This window comes from Cnephaeus nilssonii (genome assembly GCF_951640355.1).
Source record: "Cnephaeus nilssonii genome assembly, chromosome: 12".
Lineage (NCBI taxonomy): Eukaryota > Metazoa > Chordata > Mammalia > Chiroptera > Vespertilionidae > Cnephaeus > Cnephaeus nilssonii.
In genome coordinates, this window is record NC_137083.1 from 57,998,200 (window position 1) to 58,017,161 (window position 18,962).

General features: G+C 43.9%; 1 protein-coding gene across 1 annotated transcript in view; it reads right to left on the reverse strand.

Annotated features, from left to right (window-relative positions):
* LRGUK (leucine rich repeats and guanylate kinase domain containing) overlaps positions 1-18,478 on the reverse strand; it is a 59,731-nt gene extending 41,253 nt beyond the window's left edge. The window contains exons 1-5 of the mRNA XM_079786532.1: positions 18,164-18,478; positions 10,003-10,110; positions 7,678-7,759; positions 4,078-4,178; positions 243-324 (exon numbers count right to left, since the gene is read on the reverse strand). Coding sequence (XP_079642658.1) covers positions 243-324; positions 4,078-4,178; positions 7,678-7,759; positions 10,003-10,110; positions 18,164-18,475 — 685 coding nt within the window. The 5' untranslated portion in view covers positions 18,476-18,478. The remainder of the gene's footprint in view (positions 1-242; positions 325-4,077; positions 4,179-7,677; positions 7,760-10,002; positions 10,111-18,163) is intronic.
* Positions 18,479-18,962: the final 484 nt, after the last annotated feature.

Here is an 18,962-nt window from a genome sequence, read left to right on the forward strand (position 1 = left end):
TGGTTCTTGCATTAAAAATAAGCCTCCATTAATCAGAACTTAACTTTTCAGGTAGAAAATGCTCTTGGCAAGCTTTGATTTGCAGCCTTAATCCTTTGTAAATAAAGCATCTTTCCCATGTTATGATGATTAGTCCTTCGTTATTTAGTAAACTGCTTATCCGGTACTGTTCCATGCCAACGGGCACATGCTCATCAATGAGTCTATTAACCAAAATTTCCCCTTTACTTTGCAAAGGATACTGTCCAGAATTAGTTTAGTGAGAGCCTGGTATGCCGACAAATCACCCATTTTAGAAATTTGGTTGCAGGAAAAATCCACCTTCTGAGGAGAAAAAGAAACAACATGTCATACTTTTTTATTCAGCTTAACCAGTGAGTAAATGCACAATAAGAATGTGTTTCTGGATGTAGGATTAGAATTCTTCATTGAAAACATGTTTATCCCTATTTCATCACTGTCTAACTGGGATCCTGTCTGTCCCCTTTAGAGACCCTATGACGTCCCCTTCCTGTGGGCAGAGCAGAATCCCAGGACCCAAACACTCAGTTCCTGCAGCTACTCTCTCCCTTTCAGCATTTATTGTAAACTTTCCTGACCTTCTTCAGGATTTACCTCAGTTTCACTCTTACCACCATTTCTTTCAGATTCTCTAATGCCCAGCAAACTGTTATCTTGTTTCTCTTTTCTTTGCCTTTTCTATTTTTATCTCAGTATATTCTCCATGTCATCCCTTAATGCCAGAAAAATCTTCCTAATTCATGCCTCAGGTCATCTCTTCAACATAACACCCTTCTCAAAGTGGACTATTTTAGGAAAGCATTTTCAGCAACAGCAGTTGTTCCTACTCAAAAATATGAGATTACAGAAATATAACATTAAGTAACTTCATTTAATTGTTCACCTACTGACAGGATAAATAAAAATGACCTTTTAAAAAAGAAAAAGAAAAAAATCCTAACTTTGTTGAAACACTCATTGATAATTTTCATATTATAACCATTTTATGGAAAACTATGAAGCAATTATATATTGAGCACTATTTTTATCTTCTTGTACCCTTTAAAACAGTGACCCAACCCCCAAAAATGTACTACGGTCATTTTATAAATGCATTAAATACTAAGTACTTTAAATGTTAAAAACTTTAAATATTGAATACTTGAAAAAAGAAAAACTGGCAACAACTCAAGTGGCAAGAGTAGAAAACTGATTAAGTTGATAGTCAGTAAAATGCATGTGTATGAACCATGTGAAGAATAGAAATGTGCAAACTAAATTGTGTTAAATAAAAAAAATCAGCCCAGCAGGTGTGGCTCAGTGGTTGAGCATCGACCTATGAACCAGGAGGTCACGGTTCAATTCCCTGTCTAGGCACATGCCCAGGTTGTGGGCTCCATCTCCGGTAAGGGGCATGCAGGAGGAAGGTGATCAATGATTCTCACTCATCATTGATGTTTCTCTCTCTCTCCCTCTCCCTTCCTCTATGAAATCAATAAAAATATATTTATTAAAAAGTCAGAACACAAGTATATACAAACTGCAACTATGTAAATGCATATCAGGACTGAAATAAGAAGTCAGTTTGGGACGATGTTAATGGAGTTTCATTGATTTCATATTTGTGCAAACGCTGGCAGAATACTTTGGGTCTAAGTTAATTTCTTCCATGTAATAATGATAAACTAGAAATAAACTTATAATTGTCTGAGCTAATTTCAAACTGGCACTTTTTCATCAATACCTTTCATTTCTTGTGCCATATGTGTCTCCTCATGAATCTACCCAACCACTCCCGTCAGGGCTGTGGTGAAGACTAAGCCCGCGGTGCACCTATAAAACCAGGACTGTTGAGAGACCTTAAAAGGCTGAGATTGCTCTGACTCCCGCTGGGAGTTCCACTGGCTCCCAGAGCTTTCTGGAAATACCCATCAAATCAAATGAACCTTCTTCACCTACGAAGAGCAGAGCATTCCAGGAAACACGGAGTGAAGGGCAGCCTCCTGCTCTTCAGGAAATGCGTGCCCTCTCGGTTGGTGGTACAGGCTCGGAGATAACAAAGAAGAAGGAGGCAGAGCTGCCCAAGCGGGTGGGACACTGTACACAGGCCTGACTTTCTGGGAAGATATGGGCTCTGGGTCTCAGCCATCAGGTTCAATCCCAGCCCTGCCACCTCCCAGGGAAGACTATGAGTCACTCACCCTTTCTGTACCTCAGTGTCCTCATCTGTAAAATGGGCCCATTCCAGCCGTCTCACAGCTTGTTGGGGGAATTAAATAAGATAATGCACAGAAAACACCAATCATCCCCCTCCCAAGTGCACATGGAGTTCTCACAGCCACTCGCCGGCAGCCTGGCGCTCCTCTAACATCACTGATGTTTGGTGTTATTCTCCAGGAACGATAAAGATGGGGTTCTGCCATAATGGTGGGTACATGCCATTACACATTTGTCCAAACCCCAAGTATGCACAGCAGCAAGAGGGAACCCTAATGTAAACTATGGACTTGGGGTGACCATGATGTGTCAATGTGGGTTCATCAACTGTAACAAATGGACCACTTCTGTGGAGGACTCTGATCATGGGGAGGTTGTGCCTGAGTGGAGGCAGGAGGAATATGGGAAGTCTTTATACCTGCTTGAACCTAAAACTGCTCTAAATAACAACAAAAAAGGTGGGGTCTCTGATTTGTTTTTGTTCATTTGTGGAGTCTTTTTGAGAGAGGGTGATGTAAGGGTGTGAATGGAAGAAACTCCAAGAAGTCCTTCCGAGGGCAGAGGCCGCGCTGTTGTGCTGACTGGCTTCCCTGGGGCTTAGGGATGCACGGACAAGCCAGGGCGGGCCAAGGAAACAGCTCGGCCAGCACAGCTCCCAGTAACCTGGAGACGCGGCCCGCACCCAGCACAGGCAGGCACCCCGTGGGGAGTATTTGGACAGAGGAATGTCACCCTGGCATCACTGTAATTTCAAAGGGGGAAACTCTATTGATAAAAATAGAGTGATGTGAAACAACAGAAGAAAAATTAATAAGGATGTCTCCCTGGTAGGAAGGACGTCAGATTCTTGATCTCAGATTTATGCAAATACTGGCGAATACTTTGGGTCTAAGTTAATTTGGTTTGTAAATAAAATAAAACCAGTAGCTAATAAAAGGCAGTAGTTGATATCCATTCCTAAAAATAACTTTAAAATTAAATATCTGAGTCCAAAAGAGGAACACTGGTCCCCAGCTCAGAGGCACTGGTTCCCAAATTTGTCAGCACATTAGAGCCCGCAAGCCCCGTCATTACCTGGGGCCACTTGGATCAGAATCTCTGGCAGCAGGACCACACATGGAGGTTTTAAAAACGCCCAGGCGACTGCAGTGTGCAGGAAGGTTCGGGAACCAGTACTCCCCGGCCTCTCTGCCTAATGTGGTCCAAGGACCAGCAGCACCAACATCACCTGGAAGGTGTTGGAAATCACCTCCCTGGTGTCCCCCACCCCCACCCCCCCAGGACCTCCTGGGAAGAATCTCATTTCCACAGGAACCAGGTGAGCTGTGCGCACACGGAAGGTGGAGACCCAGGGCCCTGTGCAGAGCAGGCTGCTCCACCAGCCACTGCTCACAGAGTTAATCTGCCCCAGCAATGCAAAGGCAGCTGCAGAGGTGAGGATACGGGCCTGAAACCACCACTTCCTTATAAAACTAATGGCTGGATCCACAGGAGGGCAAAATCTGAGCGCCCAGGACATTCTTACAGATTTTTCACATTAAAGTTATTCTGCTCTAATAAAAGCATACAAACATTCACTCCTTTTACCAGTAAAGGAGGGGGCCAGAACAGAAGGAAGCTAGCTCTTTGATGTGAGCACTAGGTTTCAGCAAAACTTCCTATAAACATGATTCATTCACAAACCATCTCCCTTTTCCAAAATAAATGATGCATAAAGCCTCTCCCTCTTATTTCATTCCAAATCCTTACACTATTTACCCTACCTCATACCCTCTGAATGTCCTGTTTTAGTGACATTTTCTTATTAATGTGCTTTGCAAACCAGTTAACATATGGAATTGGTGTATCAGTAAAGTCTACCTTGAGATTTTTGGGTGGCTTGAAATTGAAGAATGTAGTCAGTTTATTTTGAGAAGCATTAAGTTCTAGAAGATACGGCATACAACTCACACAAGACAAATCTGGGGAGAAAACGAAATACACAATAAGGTAAGCCAATAAAATAAAAATTGGACAAAGTCATTAAAAACAACATATGTTACATAAGAACATTTTTTAATTATACCAGATACAAGCACATCTTAATTATACCAGATACAAGCACATCCAGATGAGTGAAATGCATAGGGTGTGTGAAACACACATGCACGCACACACACACACACACACACAGAACCCTCTCCCTGAGCCGGTCACTGAACCTTCTCCCAGGGCCTCCCCATGCCCTCCACGCCCTTGTCCCAGGTCAGCCTCCTCAGGGTGCCAGCTCACCTAACAGTCACATCTTCAAAAACTGCCAGCAGGGAGGCAAGGACAAGAAGTTAGAGCCCAGATAATCCTCTTGATAATCGGACCCTAAATAACTGAATTAGTTCTTTTCAGGAAGACTGAAAATGCCACAATTAGAGAACTTTCTATGCTACAAACTTTGTTTTATTTGGACTTAATCCTAAATCTAATTAATTATTTGAAGCAATTTAAATGATTGCTATTATTTTACTTTGACTCTGGATTGGCTCAAATGTATGTGAGTTCTGCATTTTATCCCAAGCAAATATTCTGAGCCTGAGTACTAAATAAAGGACTGTAGTGCTAATATTCGTCCTAATGAAATTACATGTAAAACATAAGAAATGAAGTATTGTGTAGCGTTTTGCGGCCGCTTCACAGCAGACGTGCTTCCGGACAGGAGGAAAAATAAGAATCCAGCTCAGGACCGGCCAGCATGGCTCAGTGACTGAGCATCGACCTATGACCCGGGAGCTCAGGTTCGATTCCCGGTCAGGGCACACGCCCAGGTTGCAGGCTCCATCCCCAGGAGGGGGCGTGCAGGAGGCAGCTGATCAATGATTCTCTCCCATCATAGATGCTTCTATCCTCTCCCTCTCCTTTCCTCTCTGAAATCAATACAAATGGCTTTTAAAGAAAGAAACCAGCTCCGGAAGAACCCCACAATAAGGACTTGCTGCCCCGTCTCTGCCAGTAACTTGTTTCTCCACCTGAAAATGGTAGTGATAGCGTCTCCTCTCTTCTCATTCTAGATCACAGGGCCAGTCACAGCCACTGGCGCTCCACCAACTGCTACTTCATTTCTCTGGCCGAAACCATCCCCTTTCTCTAGCCTGTCTGTTGAAATGAAATTGTTCTGGGAGGGGAACCCACAGGAACAGCAACCGTTGGTGGGAATGAATGAGCGAATCAAGGAAGGCCGCCTGTGAGAGACACCTAAGGGGAAACTGCCATTGCTTTACAAGCGTGGCCTGCTTGTCCCTTCTGAGCTCAGCTCTGTGTCCATCAGCAGTGGTCTCAACTCTTAATTTCCACCCGCTCCTCGGCCCCCTGCAGCTGACCTTTCTGTGGCCGGTAAGGGCTGTGCCGCTGAGTTCTGTCTTGAAGCACAGCAGCAGCTACCACTTAGATGGAGATGAGGAGGTGGCAGGTACATTTCACACTGTGCAGATGGACAATGCTTTCAAGTCACTGACCGAGAAGTTCATGGTTCGGGTTGCTGGGTTTCTAACTTCTACAAGACGGTTAATCCCTTACTCGGTGTAGTGACCTCCATGTCCACCAGATGGCAGGAGCACCTCTCGAGTCTACATCCCCGGTTCTCAAAGAGTGGTCCTGACCAGCTTCACTGGGGAACTACTAACTAGAAATGCAAATTCTCAATTCCCACCCCAAAACTGAACCTGAAGCTCTGAGGGTGGGGCACAGCCACCTGTGTTTGATCAGCCCCCACTCCACGCCCCAGGTGATTCTGATGCAAACTGAGATTGGTCTGCTTCAATTCATCAGTAACACTGTCCTCACAGAAAGAAAAATCGACTGTACTTTCCAGACAGTAGGTTCTCAAACACTTGAAGAGCTAATAAAACAGGCCTTAAAGATGAAAGGAGACGGATCCCAGAGGAAAGCTTCATTGGCAAGTGTGGGCTCCTTGCTCAAGTGATGCCACACCTCCTCCCCCTTCCCCAGCACTAGCACCTGGAAGCCGCCCACCGCTCTGCAATTCCTTACCCAGTGAATGAAACCAACCTGTGTGGGGTGTGGGGGACCACCTGCCAGTAACACTAAAAAAGTCCTTCTGATGCTGTGGCATCTGAGATTTGCTTTGAAATAATCCTGGGGAGCGGGGCAGGGAGGCATAGAGGAAGCAAGATAGGCCACGGGCCCAGCCGATGTGGCTCAGTGGTTGAGTATCGGCCCATGAATCAGGAGGTCATGGTTCAATTTCCTGTCAGGGCACCAGTTGTGGGGGGCGTGCAGGAGGCAGCCAATCAATGTTTCTCTCTCATCAGTGTTTCTATCTCTCTCTTCCTTTGCCTTCTTCTCTCTAATATATATATATATATATATATATATATATATATATATATATATATATATATATATATATATATAATTTTTTTAAGTACCATATACTTTAAAAAAAAAAGATAGGCCATGACTGGTAATTGTTGAACCTGATTATTCATGACAACAGTCCCTCTACTTGTTCACATGTTTGTATTTTTTCATAATAAAGTTTTATAAAACTGGAAGCTGGTGGGGAGGCAGTCTTTCAAAACAGTAGCGGTTTAAGAAAAAATATGCTAGAATATTTCTTAGCCATTGAAATAAAAGTGGATTTTAATTATTGCAGTCATATAAGGTTAAAAACAACAACACTTAAAATGAGCCAGAGAACACCTTATCAGCAACATTTAATTGTGACAGAAAGACAAACTAAAGAAGAAACTAGAAAGATTATCGGTGAAGAAAGCAGGGCAGAAATGAGGATTTGCTTCTTTCCTTAGAAGTCTGAGGGAAAGAATTGTATACTTCAACTTCAAATAAGATCAGAAAAGTAGAAACAAGGATCAAGCTTTCAAGGAAATGTAACTAATTTCATAAAATGTGAACAAGGTGTCACAACAAATAGGTCATATAGACCTTCTAATGTCAAAGTCAAGAGTTTAAGAATCAACTAACTATAGAGACAGCAAAAATAGAGGAAAAAATTAATCTGTGAATCTCTGTGCTCAAACAAGAACAGAACTAGATGGCCAGTACTAAGATGTTGTTGATGCAAATGCAAAATAAAGAATCCATTAAAGGAAGAAAATAAAAACGAATTCATCTACACTGAATAAACTAAAAGAGGGAAAGAAAAGGGAATCGTGGGCTATTCAGGAAGTATTAAACAGGTAATAATCCCTCTCTTAAAAGGAAAAAGCAAACCTTCCACCTGATACCCTCGCCCCCAGCATAACATCGCAGGTTTGCCCACCCTGACCCTTTCTTCAGCCATCAGCCATCGGTGCCTTTTTACATGGAGCGCGTTGGGTCGATGTGTAAATTGATCCACAGTAGCCTTTGTATCAAGTTTTGTAGTATTAAACTATATCACCTACTGCAAAGCTCAACTTCTGAAATGATTCAGTGACCCATCAATGAACTAGAATGACAATTACATACCTCCAATTTTATTTGCTGAGAGATCCAGCTTCTGCAGGTGGACATATCCGCAGAGGATGCTAATGTCAATCAAATCACAACCCTGAGAAAATAAAAGGTAAAGAACTTTAATGTTGCTTTCAAAGTTAGCACTCGGCCTTCTCCCGACGTCTAGAAATAACAGTTGTCAAAAGAAATCCAGAATTTCCTTTCATAAAATAGAGTAGAAGTGAGAGGGGAAAAAATCTGAAGCCTACTACTAATAGGATCCCAAAACATACTACAAGCCCCATTTAAAAATGCATTCCTCTGAAGAAAATAATAGCGTAGAAAATTAGTGTTGTTAGCAAGAACAAATACAACATGAAAAGGCAAATTAAGGCAGTGCCACGAAGACCTTTTGAGCAGAGTTTTATATTAAGAAACATGTACGAGTAATAAAGCCACAGCCTTTATCTGGTTGAAGAAACAGCGGATGCCTGGAATTTAAATGGCACCTTAAAGAGAGTTCACACCTAATGGGGAGATCATTAACCACAACACGCCCACGTTCTCACGGGGCACCTTTTCAACTCTCCCACAATAGAGGAAAAACCTGTGGGATCCACAGGGCCCAGTGTTCCCAATTTAGAGATGAGGAATGTGAGGTACAGAGAGGAGTGTAAATAGCCTAACATCGCATAGCAAGTTGGTGGTAGAGAAGCAGATCCAAGTCTCCTGAGTCCTTCCCTAACATTCCCTCCCTGACATCCCGCTGCTAGTGAACTGACAGGGGCTGGAGGGGTGTTCGGCCCCTTGGGACAAAGACTCATGTCACTGGTTTGTGTTGTGCCATCAGAGTCAGAAAAAGCCAACCACTGACATGTCATCATACGCAAGTTCTCAGCTACAGTAATAACGGTGTTCAATAGAGGCCATTAGAACAGTGATCAATAAATACCTACTGAAACCCTGCTGTGTAGAAGGCACTGTGCTTGCCATGATGAGAAATACAATAATGAAACAGAGCCATATTGTGCCCTTAAGAAAAGTATGACTCTGGTAGAAGAGAACCTACATACACAAGCAATAACAGAAACTAAAAAATAACGTGTAACATACCTACTAGTAAGATATTGGGGTGGCGGGGGGATCACTAAACCAGGCAACCCTAAGACAATGTATTCAGTAAAGACAGGTTATGAAGGTAAAGTAATTCAACACGTAATATCTCACATGTAAGGAGGTCAGTGGCAAAGCAAGTTAAGCTTCAGTCCATCTGGCTGAAATAAGATTTAAAGAATTGCTTTTTTTGGTAGATCAATTTAAGGCATAGCGCTGCGTGCCTAAGTGGAATATTGATCGCCAGGGACTTGTGTGGGGATGTATTGGCTGCTGGAATCATCTACCATTCCAGTGCCTACACAGTGCAGTTCACACAGGGTGCTCCCTGTATGCGACTGCCCGGCCGGCTGAGTCATCCATAAAACGGTATAAAGTGAAAACGGGTAAAGGTGAGAGCCGTAATACGCTGTTCTCATAGGACATGCCATGGAGCCAGCGTGGGTGAAGAGAGCTTAACGTTTCTCAGATAGTTTCCTAGTTCAAACCCAAGACAGAACAGCCTTACGATGATTTATACACTTGAGCCAAATTTTGGTGCCATAGCAAACTTTCAGTGTGCTTTTTCAACTACGTTATCTGCATTTACTCAAGGAATATTAATGCTTTACAATACAAGGAAGCAAAAAGATGTATTGTTTGCCTAGGACTGTAGAAAAACAAGGGAAAGAGGCCAGAGTCCTCTGAGAATTCTGCTCGTCTGAGAAAACCGAGCCCAGATTCTGTGCTGCACTGTGACCAGCATCGAAATCTTGAAAATTGACGAATAACAATACACTTGTTCATTAATAATAGGTGTCTTTAGGAAAGTGAGAGACTGCTCACAGCTACTTATTTCTTGACTTACTAGGGGGGAAAGTCAATACCAAAACCCTTTGTTCCCATGGATTCAGATATAAATTGTAGTCCTGATCAGAAAGAAAATTCTTAAAGAGTTTTTGATTAGTTTTACAGAATCAAATTCAACCTTCTGGAAAGAAGGCATTGATTGCTATAAAATAACTACTTAAGATGAAAGAAATAGGCTCCGAAGGGAATGAAACAAAGGAATTTGAGAAGCTGATTGTTGGACTGGCCAGGATTCTTTGATGTCTAACATTTACATAAATAACTCTTATCACCAAGCTCCACCAAATGCGACTGAGACGTGGGGCCACCACAAAAGCTATGGGTATCAGAAAAAAGTGGATATGGCCCAACCCATGTCAAGATGTAGCCAGGCAATGGCGATCTTGTCACACTCACCGATAAAGTTAGGTTGAGGAAGACCTGCTCAGTCCCGGAACCGGAGCGCCCCAACTGGTAGAGTGCCTCAGCCACGGCCTCCTCTCTCAGGACCCCATCAAATTCACCCTGCAAAAAAATAAAATGAAATAATCAGCAGAGGTGGACCAAGAGGACTTCCAATTCAAAGAAACAAGCCATCCGTCTCATCTGGCACTTACTCAGAAAGTGACATATCCAGGAGCCGAGCACTCCAAACCTTACCAGTCCCCCCAAAATTCTGTGTGGAAGACACAGATTATATTTGTTTACGCCAATATCTATCAAGTCATTGCTTTCACTGCTGCTCACTTTTCAGGTGGTCACTGGCATTAGATATGCCAAGTGCAAGGAACACAATAGGCACACCAATGTTAGTGGTGATAGTTACACTGATGGAGCACCGTGCCAAGAGCTCATGATGGAATCAACTCATTTAATCCTCCTGACCACCCCCAGGTAGGTACCCTTAGCTCCATTTCACAGATGAAGAAGGCTTACAGAGGTTAATTTGCCCGAAACTGCATAGCTAGTTTGTGACAGAGCCAAAACATGAACCCACGTCTTTCCAACCCCAGGGCCATTCTCACCGGTACACCTGACTGCCTGCCCACACCCTGAAGGCCGGTTACATCAAATTAAGGCAATGGCTTTGCTAAATCTGGTATTCTTGTTGGAGAAAACAGGTCTTCAGTCAGCTTCCTATTGGCTAATTTTGCTGGATTCATACAGCTTACCAGATTTATTAAAAGGGTAGTAATCATTTCCATAAAGGGGTCTGTAGACATCCATGGGCCACTGGTGGCCCAACGTGCCCTTTCCTCAGTAGTGACAGAAGGAGAGATAACAGGTGGTTAGTGCTGCCTTCAACTCTGTAATGACCCGCATATTATCACTAGCGTCAGCACGAGGACACACCATACAGAAATCACATCAGTCACACCCAAATAACTAAGCATAACTGGCATGCGGACTGTGATGGCAAAATGTCTTTTCGGGTTTTCCACGTTAATTCGGGTACTGACGACATAAGTACGTAGGCTGGTGCTATTGTAAGGATTTTCTTTCTACCCAAATTTGCACTAACCCAGGGAAGCAAGTATCGTTCACATGGAGATAGCCTACAGGCTTCGGGGCTGGGCAGGCTTGGTTTGAACCCTGGATCTGCCATTGTGGATACATGACTTTAGGTGGATAAAGTTTTCTCTCAGCCTCACAGTCTTCATCTATAAATAAGAAACATTATTACCTTAATGTTTGGGGATTATGAAAAAATAGTCTACGTAAATCTCTTAACACAATGGCTAGAATATAGCAAGTGTTCCCAATAAATGACAGTTGTTACTACTAATTGATGCAGTCAGAAATCCCACATCTGAATGTTTCCTTCATCCATGCCAATCAACCTGTGCACAGAATGGGGGAAAGCATTTACTTTTCTAAATAAAGTTCCTTATTTGGGCATCAGAGTTCCCAAGGATGGCCAATCTATAATAACAAAAGCCTAATATGCTAATTAGACTGGACATACTTCCGGAAAACCTTCCGGATGAAGCCGCAGCGGCGGAGGCCAAGGCAGAGGCGGCCACCGCCGCCACAGGCAGGGGCTGAGCCCTTGCATGAATTTCGTGCACCGGGCCTCTAGTTTCTTATAAAAGGCCTGGGAAGGGATTGAGGTGGGCGTGTTACCTTCCCTCCAAAACTTTCCACCTAAACCTCTGAAGTTTACCTGACCCAGCCCCTCCACTTCCTGGCTAAGAGAAGATGTTGTACCTCTTACTTACAGCAGGTGAATGTCTGTAGCCACTGATATAGAGACCTGCCATGGTGTCGGCATTTTCCCAGATCCCCCAGGCAAGACTCCCCAGCAATGCCCTCACACCTCCTTTGAGGTTCCTGCCGTTGGTCAGGAGCACCCCTTTCCCCTCTGGTCTTTGGTCATTTTCAGCCCTTTTATGCCCTATCTCTATCTTGGGCGGCATCAGAGTCCCCAAGGATGGCCATTCAACACGCCTTCGACTCCGAGCACATGCACATACAAACATTTCTTTGCTTTCTCAACTTCAGACACCTTAAAATTGATCTCCTCCCAACTTCAGGCACTCAGTTCCAGGGCCATGCCCTGGCCTGGTCACCAGCCTAAACTGCTCCACCCTAGACATCTCAAACCTAGCATTCCATTACTCTCTGATCCTACGGGTGCCTACTTTCAACCTTTCCAATACCCACTGAACTTGTTCTTGGATCTCAACAGAATCTCCAGTCTGTTCGTCCTTCCCTTCTCGGAATCTACCTCTCCTGACTGTCCTTCTTTCCGTACTGGGTATCCCATGAGCAATTTCTTTTTTTAAAAAAAATATATATATTTTATTGACTTTTTACAGAGAGGAATGGGGAGGGATAGAGAGTTAGAAACATTGATGAGAGAGAAACATCGATCAGCTGCCTCCTGTACACCCCCCACTGGGCTGTGCCCACAACCAAGGTACATGCCCCTGACCGGAATCGAACCCGGGACCCTTCAGTCTGCGGGCCGATGCTCTATCCACTGAGCCAAACCAGTTAGGGCCCCATGAGCAATTTCAATGTCTCTACTCTTAACTCTCTGACTCCTGGCCCCCTGGTTGCAATTGCCACATACACATCCAAACCTGGAGCAAGTTCACAGTGGAGCACTGTGCAGAGATTGTGGCATGCTCATCACATGCCGGACAAGGACACAAGCAATTTCAGGACTTTGATAAACATGACACTAGAGGTAAACAGGGCACCCTTTCTGTCAGGTCTAGTGGGGAGCAGAGAGTAGCAAAGGCTTCCTTGGGGAGAGAGCAGTTAAGTTGAGACCCAAAGTTGTGAGTTATTCTGGAAAAGGGGAAGGAGGGGCAGAAAAGAGGGCCAAGAAGGATACTGCAGGCAAAGAGGGAAAGCATGCACAAAATCGCCATGGCAAAGGCGCGCATGGCCCATTGGGGAAACCACAGAGAGTTCCAACTAGCTGAAGCATAAAGTGGGGAGGCGGAGTTCAGTGCCTAGTACAAACACAGGTTGAAGAATTAATGACCTCACTCTCCCCTGGGCTGGGAAAGGCCCCACCACCATGCATTCTGGTGCCACTCTACAGTCAACTTCAGCTGGGCCTCAGGCCTATTAGCCGTCTCCCACTTGTTATCAGCTGCCTTTCAACTCCCCACCTTGACTGTGCAGAGTCCACTGCCAGAAACCGAACATTGACACTTGGTAGTTAAATGTGAAAAGGGAATCCGGAATGCTTTGGTCAACCTTAATCGCTCTGAATGATGAGAGCTAGTCACTCATTGTTTAGTTGAGACATTGGTAGTTAAAGCAACTCTCACCTGTTAACCATATGTAAATTTTTGCTGATTGTCTATTGTTGGAATTTCCTGCCTAAAGGATATGGGTGTATCTCAGAACCCCAATAAAAGGGATGGCAAGGCCAGAGCAGTGGGAGTCCTCCCCCTAGAGGTGGACTCCCGCCTGGCCTCCCATTTACCCAAATTAACTCTTTTCCAGTCTCTCTTCATTTTGATTGCGGCCTTCTCCAGAAACCGGACCTCAACGGGAACTCTGAAACACGCGGGACGTGACAAGGGATTCCACAGTCCACCCTCTCCTCAAGCTGGCCAGTGCCGCCACTCCTCTGGCAAAGTAGAAACAACCAGACACGAACCCCCTCCATGTTCTGCACCTGCCCTAATGCTGCTCACTTGGGTCTCAGATAAGCCTGCTCCTTCTCCACATTCAGGGTCCCACTCCCTCTGTTTCCTCAGGGACTTCGCTCAGGGACCATCCACGTTGCCCTCTTTTGCCTGGGATTTCACCCAGTCACTCTCCACTGTGCCTCTCCAGCTATACAAGTTGTGAGTCTCTTCTGTCCTAGAGGGCTCCCTGCAGTCCTGCTTAGGTTCCTTATCTGGAGCTATTGTCTCCCTTGATCACCAAGCTCCTCCAGGGCTGTTTTTTATCCTTCAGCTCTCCTTCCTCACCTCCCATTGGCTCTTCAGCTCACTACAGTTATGCTTCTGCCTTCACCACATCACAAAACCACGTGGGCCTCAGGTAGGCCCAGCTAAGAAGCACTTTTTAGGCCTCTTCGCACTTAACATAATGGCAGCAACAATACCCCCGTGTCCTCAAGACTCTTCCTTGGCTTGGCTTCCCTATCACACAGCCCTTCTTTCCTTCCTTCCTTCCTTCCTTCCTTCCTTCCTTCCTTCCTTCCTTCCTTCCTTTTCTTAAAAATATTTGTATTGATTTCAGAGAGAGGAAGGGAGAGGGAGAGAGAGAAACATCAATGATGAGAGGGAATCATGGAGCGGCCGCCTCTTGCACGCCCCCTACTGGGGATCAAGCCCACAACCCTGACCTCCTGGTTCATGGGAGGATGCTCAACCGGCATCCACACCGGCCAGGCACACACAGCTCTTCTTTCCAGTTTCCTCCCCTAAACTCTCATCTGCTGGCTACTTAAATACCTATACCCCAGGGTTCTATGCTTGGCCGTCCTCTCCTCTTCCTTCCTGGCTGATCACACAGACTCCAATGCTGATGATTCCTGGTCTTCTACTCTGAGTCCATGCCCCTGATTTCAGTCATATGACTAGTATATCCAACTCCTTATTACACAGCTCTATTTGTTCCTGTTTCTTATTGTGGTTAAAGCCTTAACATCCCCACCCCCATCCCAGACCATGTCATAGGCCTAGCAGGCATCCCAGGCTTATTATATTCAATCAGTAACTTTCCCATCTCAAATATGTTACATGTTTTCATCTTTACCTTCCTTTGCATTTCCACTTCCACTGCCTGAATGCAGCCTCTTGTCTCTCCTCCATAGATATTTCTGGAGTCTTCTCACTGACCTCCCTGCTTCTAAACGAATCCCACTCAGCCACCAGAGCCCTCCACAACCTGGCCCCCACCTCAGCCGCTTTTTCTGCTCTCACCTGTAATCCATCAACAGGAAAAGCTGCCATCTGCCTGCTCACACACCACCTCTCCACCCAGACAAGGGTCTACTTTCCTTAAAGTCTTCCATGATCCCTACAACCCAGCTGGCATCTGTACACAGCAGAGTACATAATGCTTCACATCATGCATAGGTATGATTTACTCACATTCTTTTCTCACTGTGAGAGGGGCCATGTAGGTCCTCAATCATGTTCTCACCATCTTCTATCATTACTGTTGCTATTAGTATTACATCTAAAATTTTTTGAGAGCCTACTCTGTATCAGACACTATATTAAGGACTTCAACATAGTTTCTCATTAAATTTGATGTTCATATCAATCCATGAGTAGGCCTTATTACCCACATTAGTCACTGGAAAAGAGGGATTTTCATGCAATGGGCCCAGACTCTTCTTTTGCCCCGTATAGTCAAAGAGCGCTTCTTACATAGTAATCATTCCATTAATGTTTGTTCAATGAAGTCTACATGAATTAAATCACTTAATGGGCTGTAGTTAGCAAAGAAAAACATGCAGCTACATGTTTTTAGAAAAATAAAGTGAACTGGTGATTCATTTATGGATTCCTCTGGGGTGGAAGCTGGTGGAAACCATACAAACATCTCAAAATTGTAAAAACACTGCAATTGTTTTTGCAATAGTCACTGTTAAAGGTTGCAAAGTAAACAAAAAGATGAACAAATAAGGAATAATTTCCTATAATCTATTTTAAGCAAAACTAATGTGTGTGTGTGTGTGTGTGTGTGTGTGTGTGTTTAAGAAAACAAATAACATATTAGAAGCCAAGAGAAGGAAGTGATGTGATGAGAAGTAGAAAGGGACAGAAGACAGGTAACGGGCTAAGAAGGAAGCAGGATGATAAGCGTAAGAAAGGAGTGGATTTGAGTGGTGTATAAATATTATTTATACTGTTACTATATACTGTTACTATATAATATACTGTTACTATATTAGTAACAGTATAAATAATATAGTATGCTAAGTATTTTACATGTAGAATCTCATTTAATTCTCACAATTCTCCTTTGAAGTAGGTTTTATTATAATTCACATATTCCAGATGAGACATAGAGAGGTAAAGTAACTTGCTCAAAATCTCACAGCTAACAAAAGGCTTTATAGGAACCAAAGACAGTATTCTGAACAGCTGGTCTGCACTATCTCCCTCAAGTCCATGAGGGCTTCAGAGGTTTGAGGCTAATTGCATTACAGGCACTCAGTAATCACCATGACCATCATGGCATTACAAATCTTAACTAGGCTAAGACATGGAAGATAAATCACTAAACACAAAAGTTCAAATAAGTCCTTTTAAGCTTGACAGTTCAGTATATTAAAACTTATGAGATACTATAAAAAGCTAAAATATGTGAAAACACAAAATAAACATTTAGAATGCAAATGGAAGAACTAATAAACGTTTCCCACATACATCCTATAAGCCAAAAAGGAATAACTAGTTCAAGTCATCTCCTTCTCTGGTTTGTTAATGGCATACTGAAGATGGATTAACAATGGTACTAATGAGCCTCATAGCTTAAGAGCATGTGTTAATTAGAATAATAAAGTGAACTGGTGATTCATTTGTGGATTCCTCTGGGGTGGAAGCTGGTGGAAACCATACAAACATTTCAAAATTGTAAAAACACTGCAATTGTTTTTGCAATAGTCACTGTTAAAGGTTGCAAAGTAAACAAAAAGATGAACAAATAAGGAATAATTTCCTATAATCTATTTTAAGCAAAACTAATGTGTAACTAGCCCCTGTAAAAGGAGGTAGAAGAACAGGAAAGATAAAATGGAGGTGGAAAAAACGGGCCAAATGTTGAGAGTGACCAAAAGGACATCACAAAAGAAGGGAACCCCAGCGGGGTAACGAGTGGTGGCCTCAGAGTAACAGAAGACGATGCATTTTACTGAGGGGGAAATAAGAAGAGGTAAGACTAAGGAGGAAAAGAGTTTGGGAAACGGAGCAGGCATGCAAAGAGAAGCATGTTTGGCTTCAAGGAGGAACGGTGACTAGGGAAAGGTGCAAAGTTGCAAGGAGGGCAAGACAGAAGAACATCACAGAATGGGGACATTGGAATCATTCTATTTCTCTGCATCATACCAGTATCTACTTCTGAAAAGAATTTGAGGCAATTTATACTACAAAGGAAGAGAAAAGAGGAGAGAAAAACCTATCTCAAGAAAATAAGAAAAATATTGATTTGAGTTTCCTGGCAGCAGGACAAAGAGGAGAACATAACAGTTCATTGAAAAGAAGCCAGTCAATGTGTATGTGTGTGTGTGTGTGTGTGTGTGTGTGTGTGTGTGTGTTTTAAGAAAACAAGTAACATATTAGAAGCCAAGAGAAGGAAGTGATGTGATGAGAAGTAGAAAGGGACAGAAGACAGGTAACGGGCTAAGAAGGAAGCAGGATGATAAGTGTAAGAAAGGAGTGGATTTGAGTGGTGTTTAGAATGGGTATCTATTAATGTGAATTTGTATAATGTACAAGGCAAAGCCATCACCCCAGGCAATGTCAATGGGAATGTTGGGAACCGTCTCTACATCCTAAAACACTCCCAAAGTGAAGTGTGTGTGTGTGTGTGTGTGTGTGTGTGTGTGTTGCTTGATAATGTGTCAGATACACCTGGCAGAAGTAATATATTAAACTTGTATGTCACTTAGTGTTTGAGGAAGCACTTCTCAAATTATTTTAAAAAAGTAAATAAAATAAAATAAAATAAATCCCTAGAGCAAAGACGACGAAGGGACTAGAACTGGGAGAGAGCACTGGAGTACTTCATAATCCCAGGGAAAAGGGTGCAGGGGATGTCAAGGACGAACTCTACCTATTCACAATCTTGTCAAGGTATAATTTTAACAAAGTCGAAGCCTTAAGTCCCATATAAATAGTAATTTTTCATAACGACGCTGCATAATTTGGCTCTTAAGAAACCAAGTGTGCTAATGAAACCAAAGGAGAAACTTGGTAATATTTCAATAAGGGGTGAGTGAGAAAACCGGGTAACTGAAATGGGAAGAAAATAGGGGAAGCCTCGAAGTGGTCAGGACTAACGAGGGGTGCGTGGGGAGCTGCCGCAGAAGCAGCAGGGTCCCACGGCTGGAGAAAGGAGAGAGGTGGTGAGGGGTGGGGGGAAGGCACACCTCCAAATTCAGCAGCTCGGACTCTGAGGACTCCTCGGAATCCATTAGCTCCTCTTCCTCGCCCTCGCCCTCGCTCTCGGATTCCTCTTGCTCTGGGTCCGACTCCGGATAGCGGTGAATGATCTGCTGGAGCAGGAAGGAGGAGGAGGAGGTTTTGTAAGAACCCATCAGTCTCTGCCCCATGGGAAATGAAGACCAGCGTTCTTTTTCTGGGCGAACCAGTACCGACTGGGCTCCACCTCTTGAACCGCTCACGCCTCCCTGGAGAGAGGTAGTTTTCTTTCTCTGGGGATCTCCCCCGGAGGTCGCCATCTTGTTTACCTGGGTTGCCTAAGAGACTGACACGGGGGTAGGGGCACCGCAAGGGATTCTGGGGGCTGTAGTCTTCCCCCATCCAGAGTCCTTAGCTTTTAGTCAGTGACACTGGTGGCACGCGCCTTTCTTTTCTTTTTTCTGCCCCTTCTTCTTCTTCTTTATTTATTTTTTTAAAATATATTTTATTGATTTTTTACAGAGAGGAAGGGAGAGGGATAGAGAGATAGAAACATCGATGAGAGAGAAACCTCGACCAGCTGCCTCCTGCATACTCCTCACTGGGGATGTGCCCGCAACCAAAGTACATGCCCTTGACCAGAATCGAACCTGGGACCCTCGAGTCCGCAGGCTGACGCTCTATCCACTGAGCCAAACCGGTTAGGGCTCTGCCCCCTCTTCTTGCTCTTCTTTTTCTCTCCCCCCACCCCCCTTTAGTGCATTCAGTGTCTGGCTTTGTTTCTTTTTGCCTTTCTCATTTTCACCT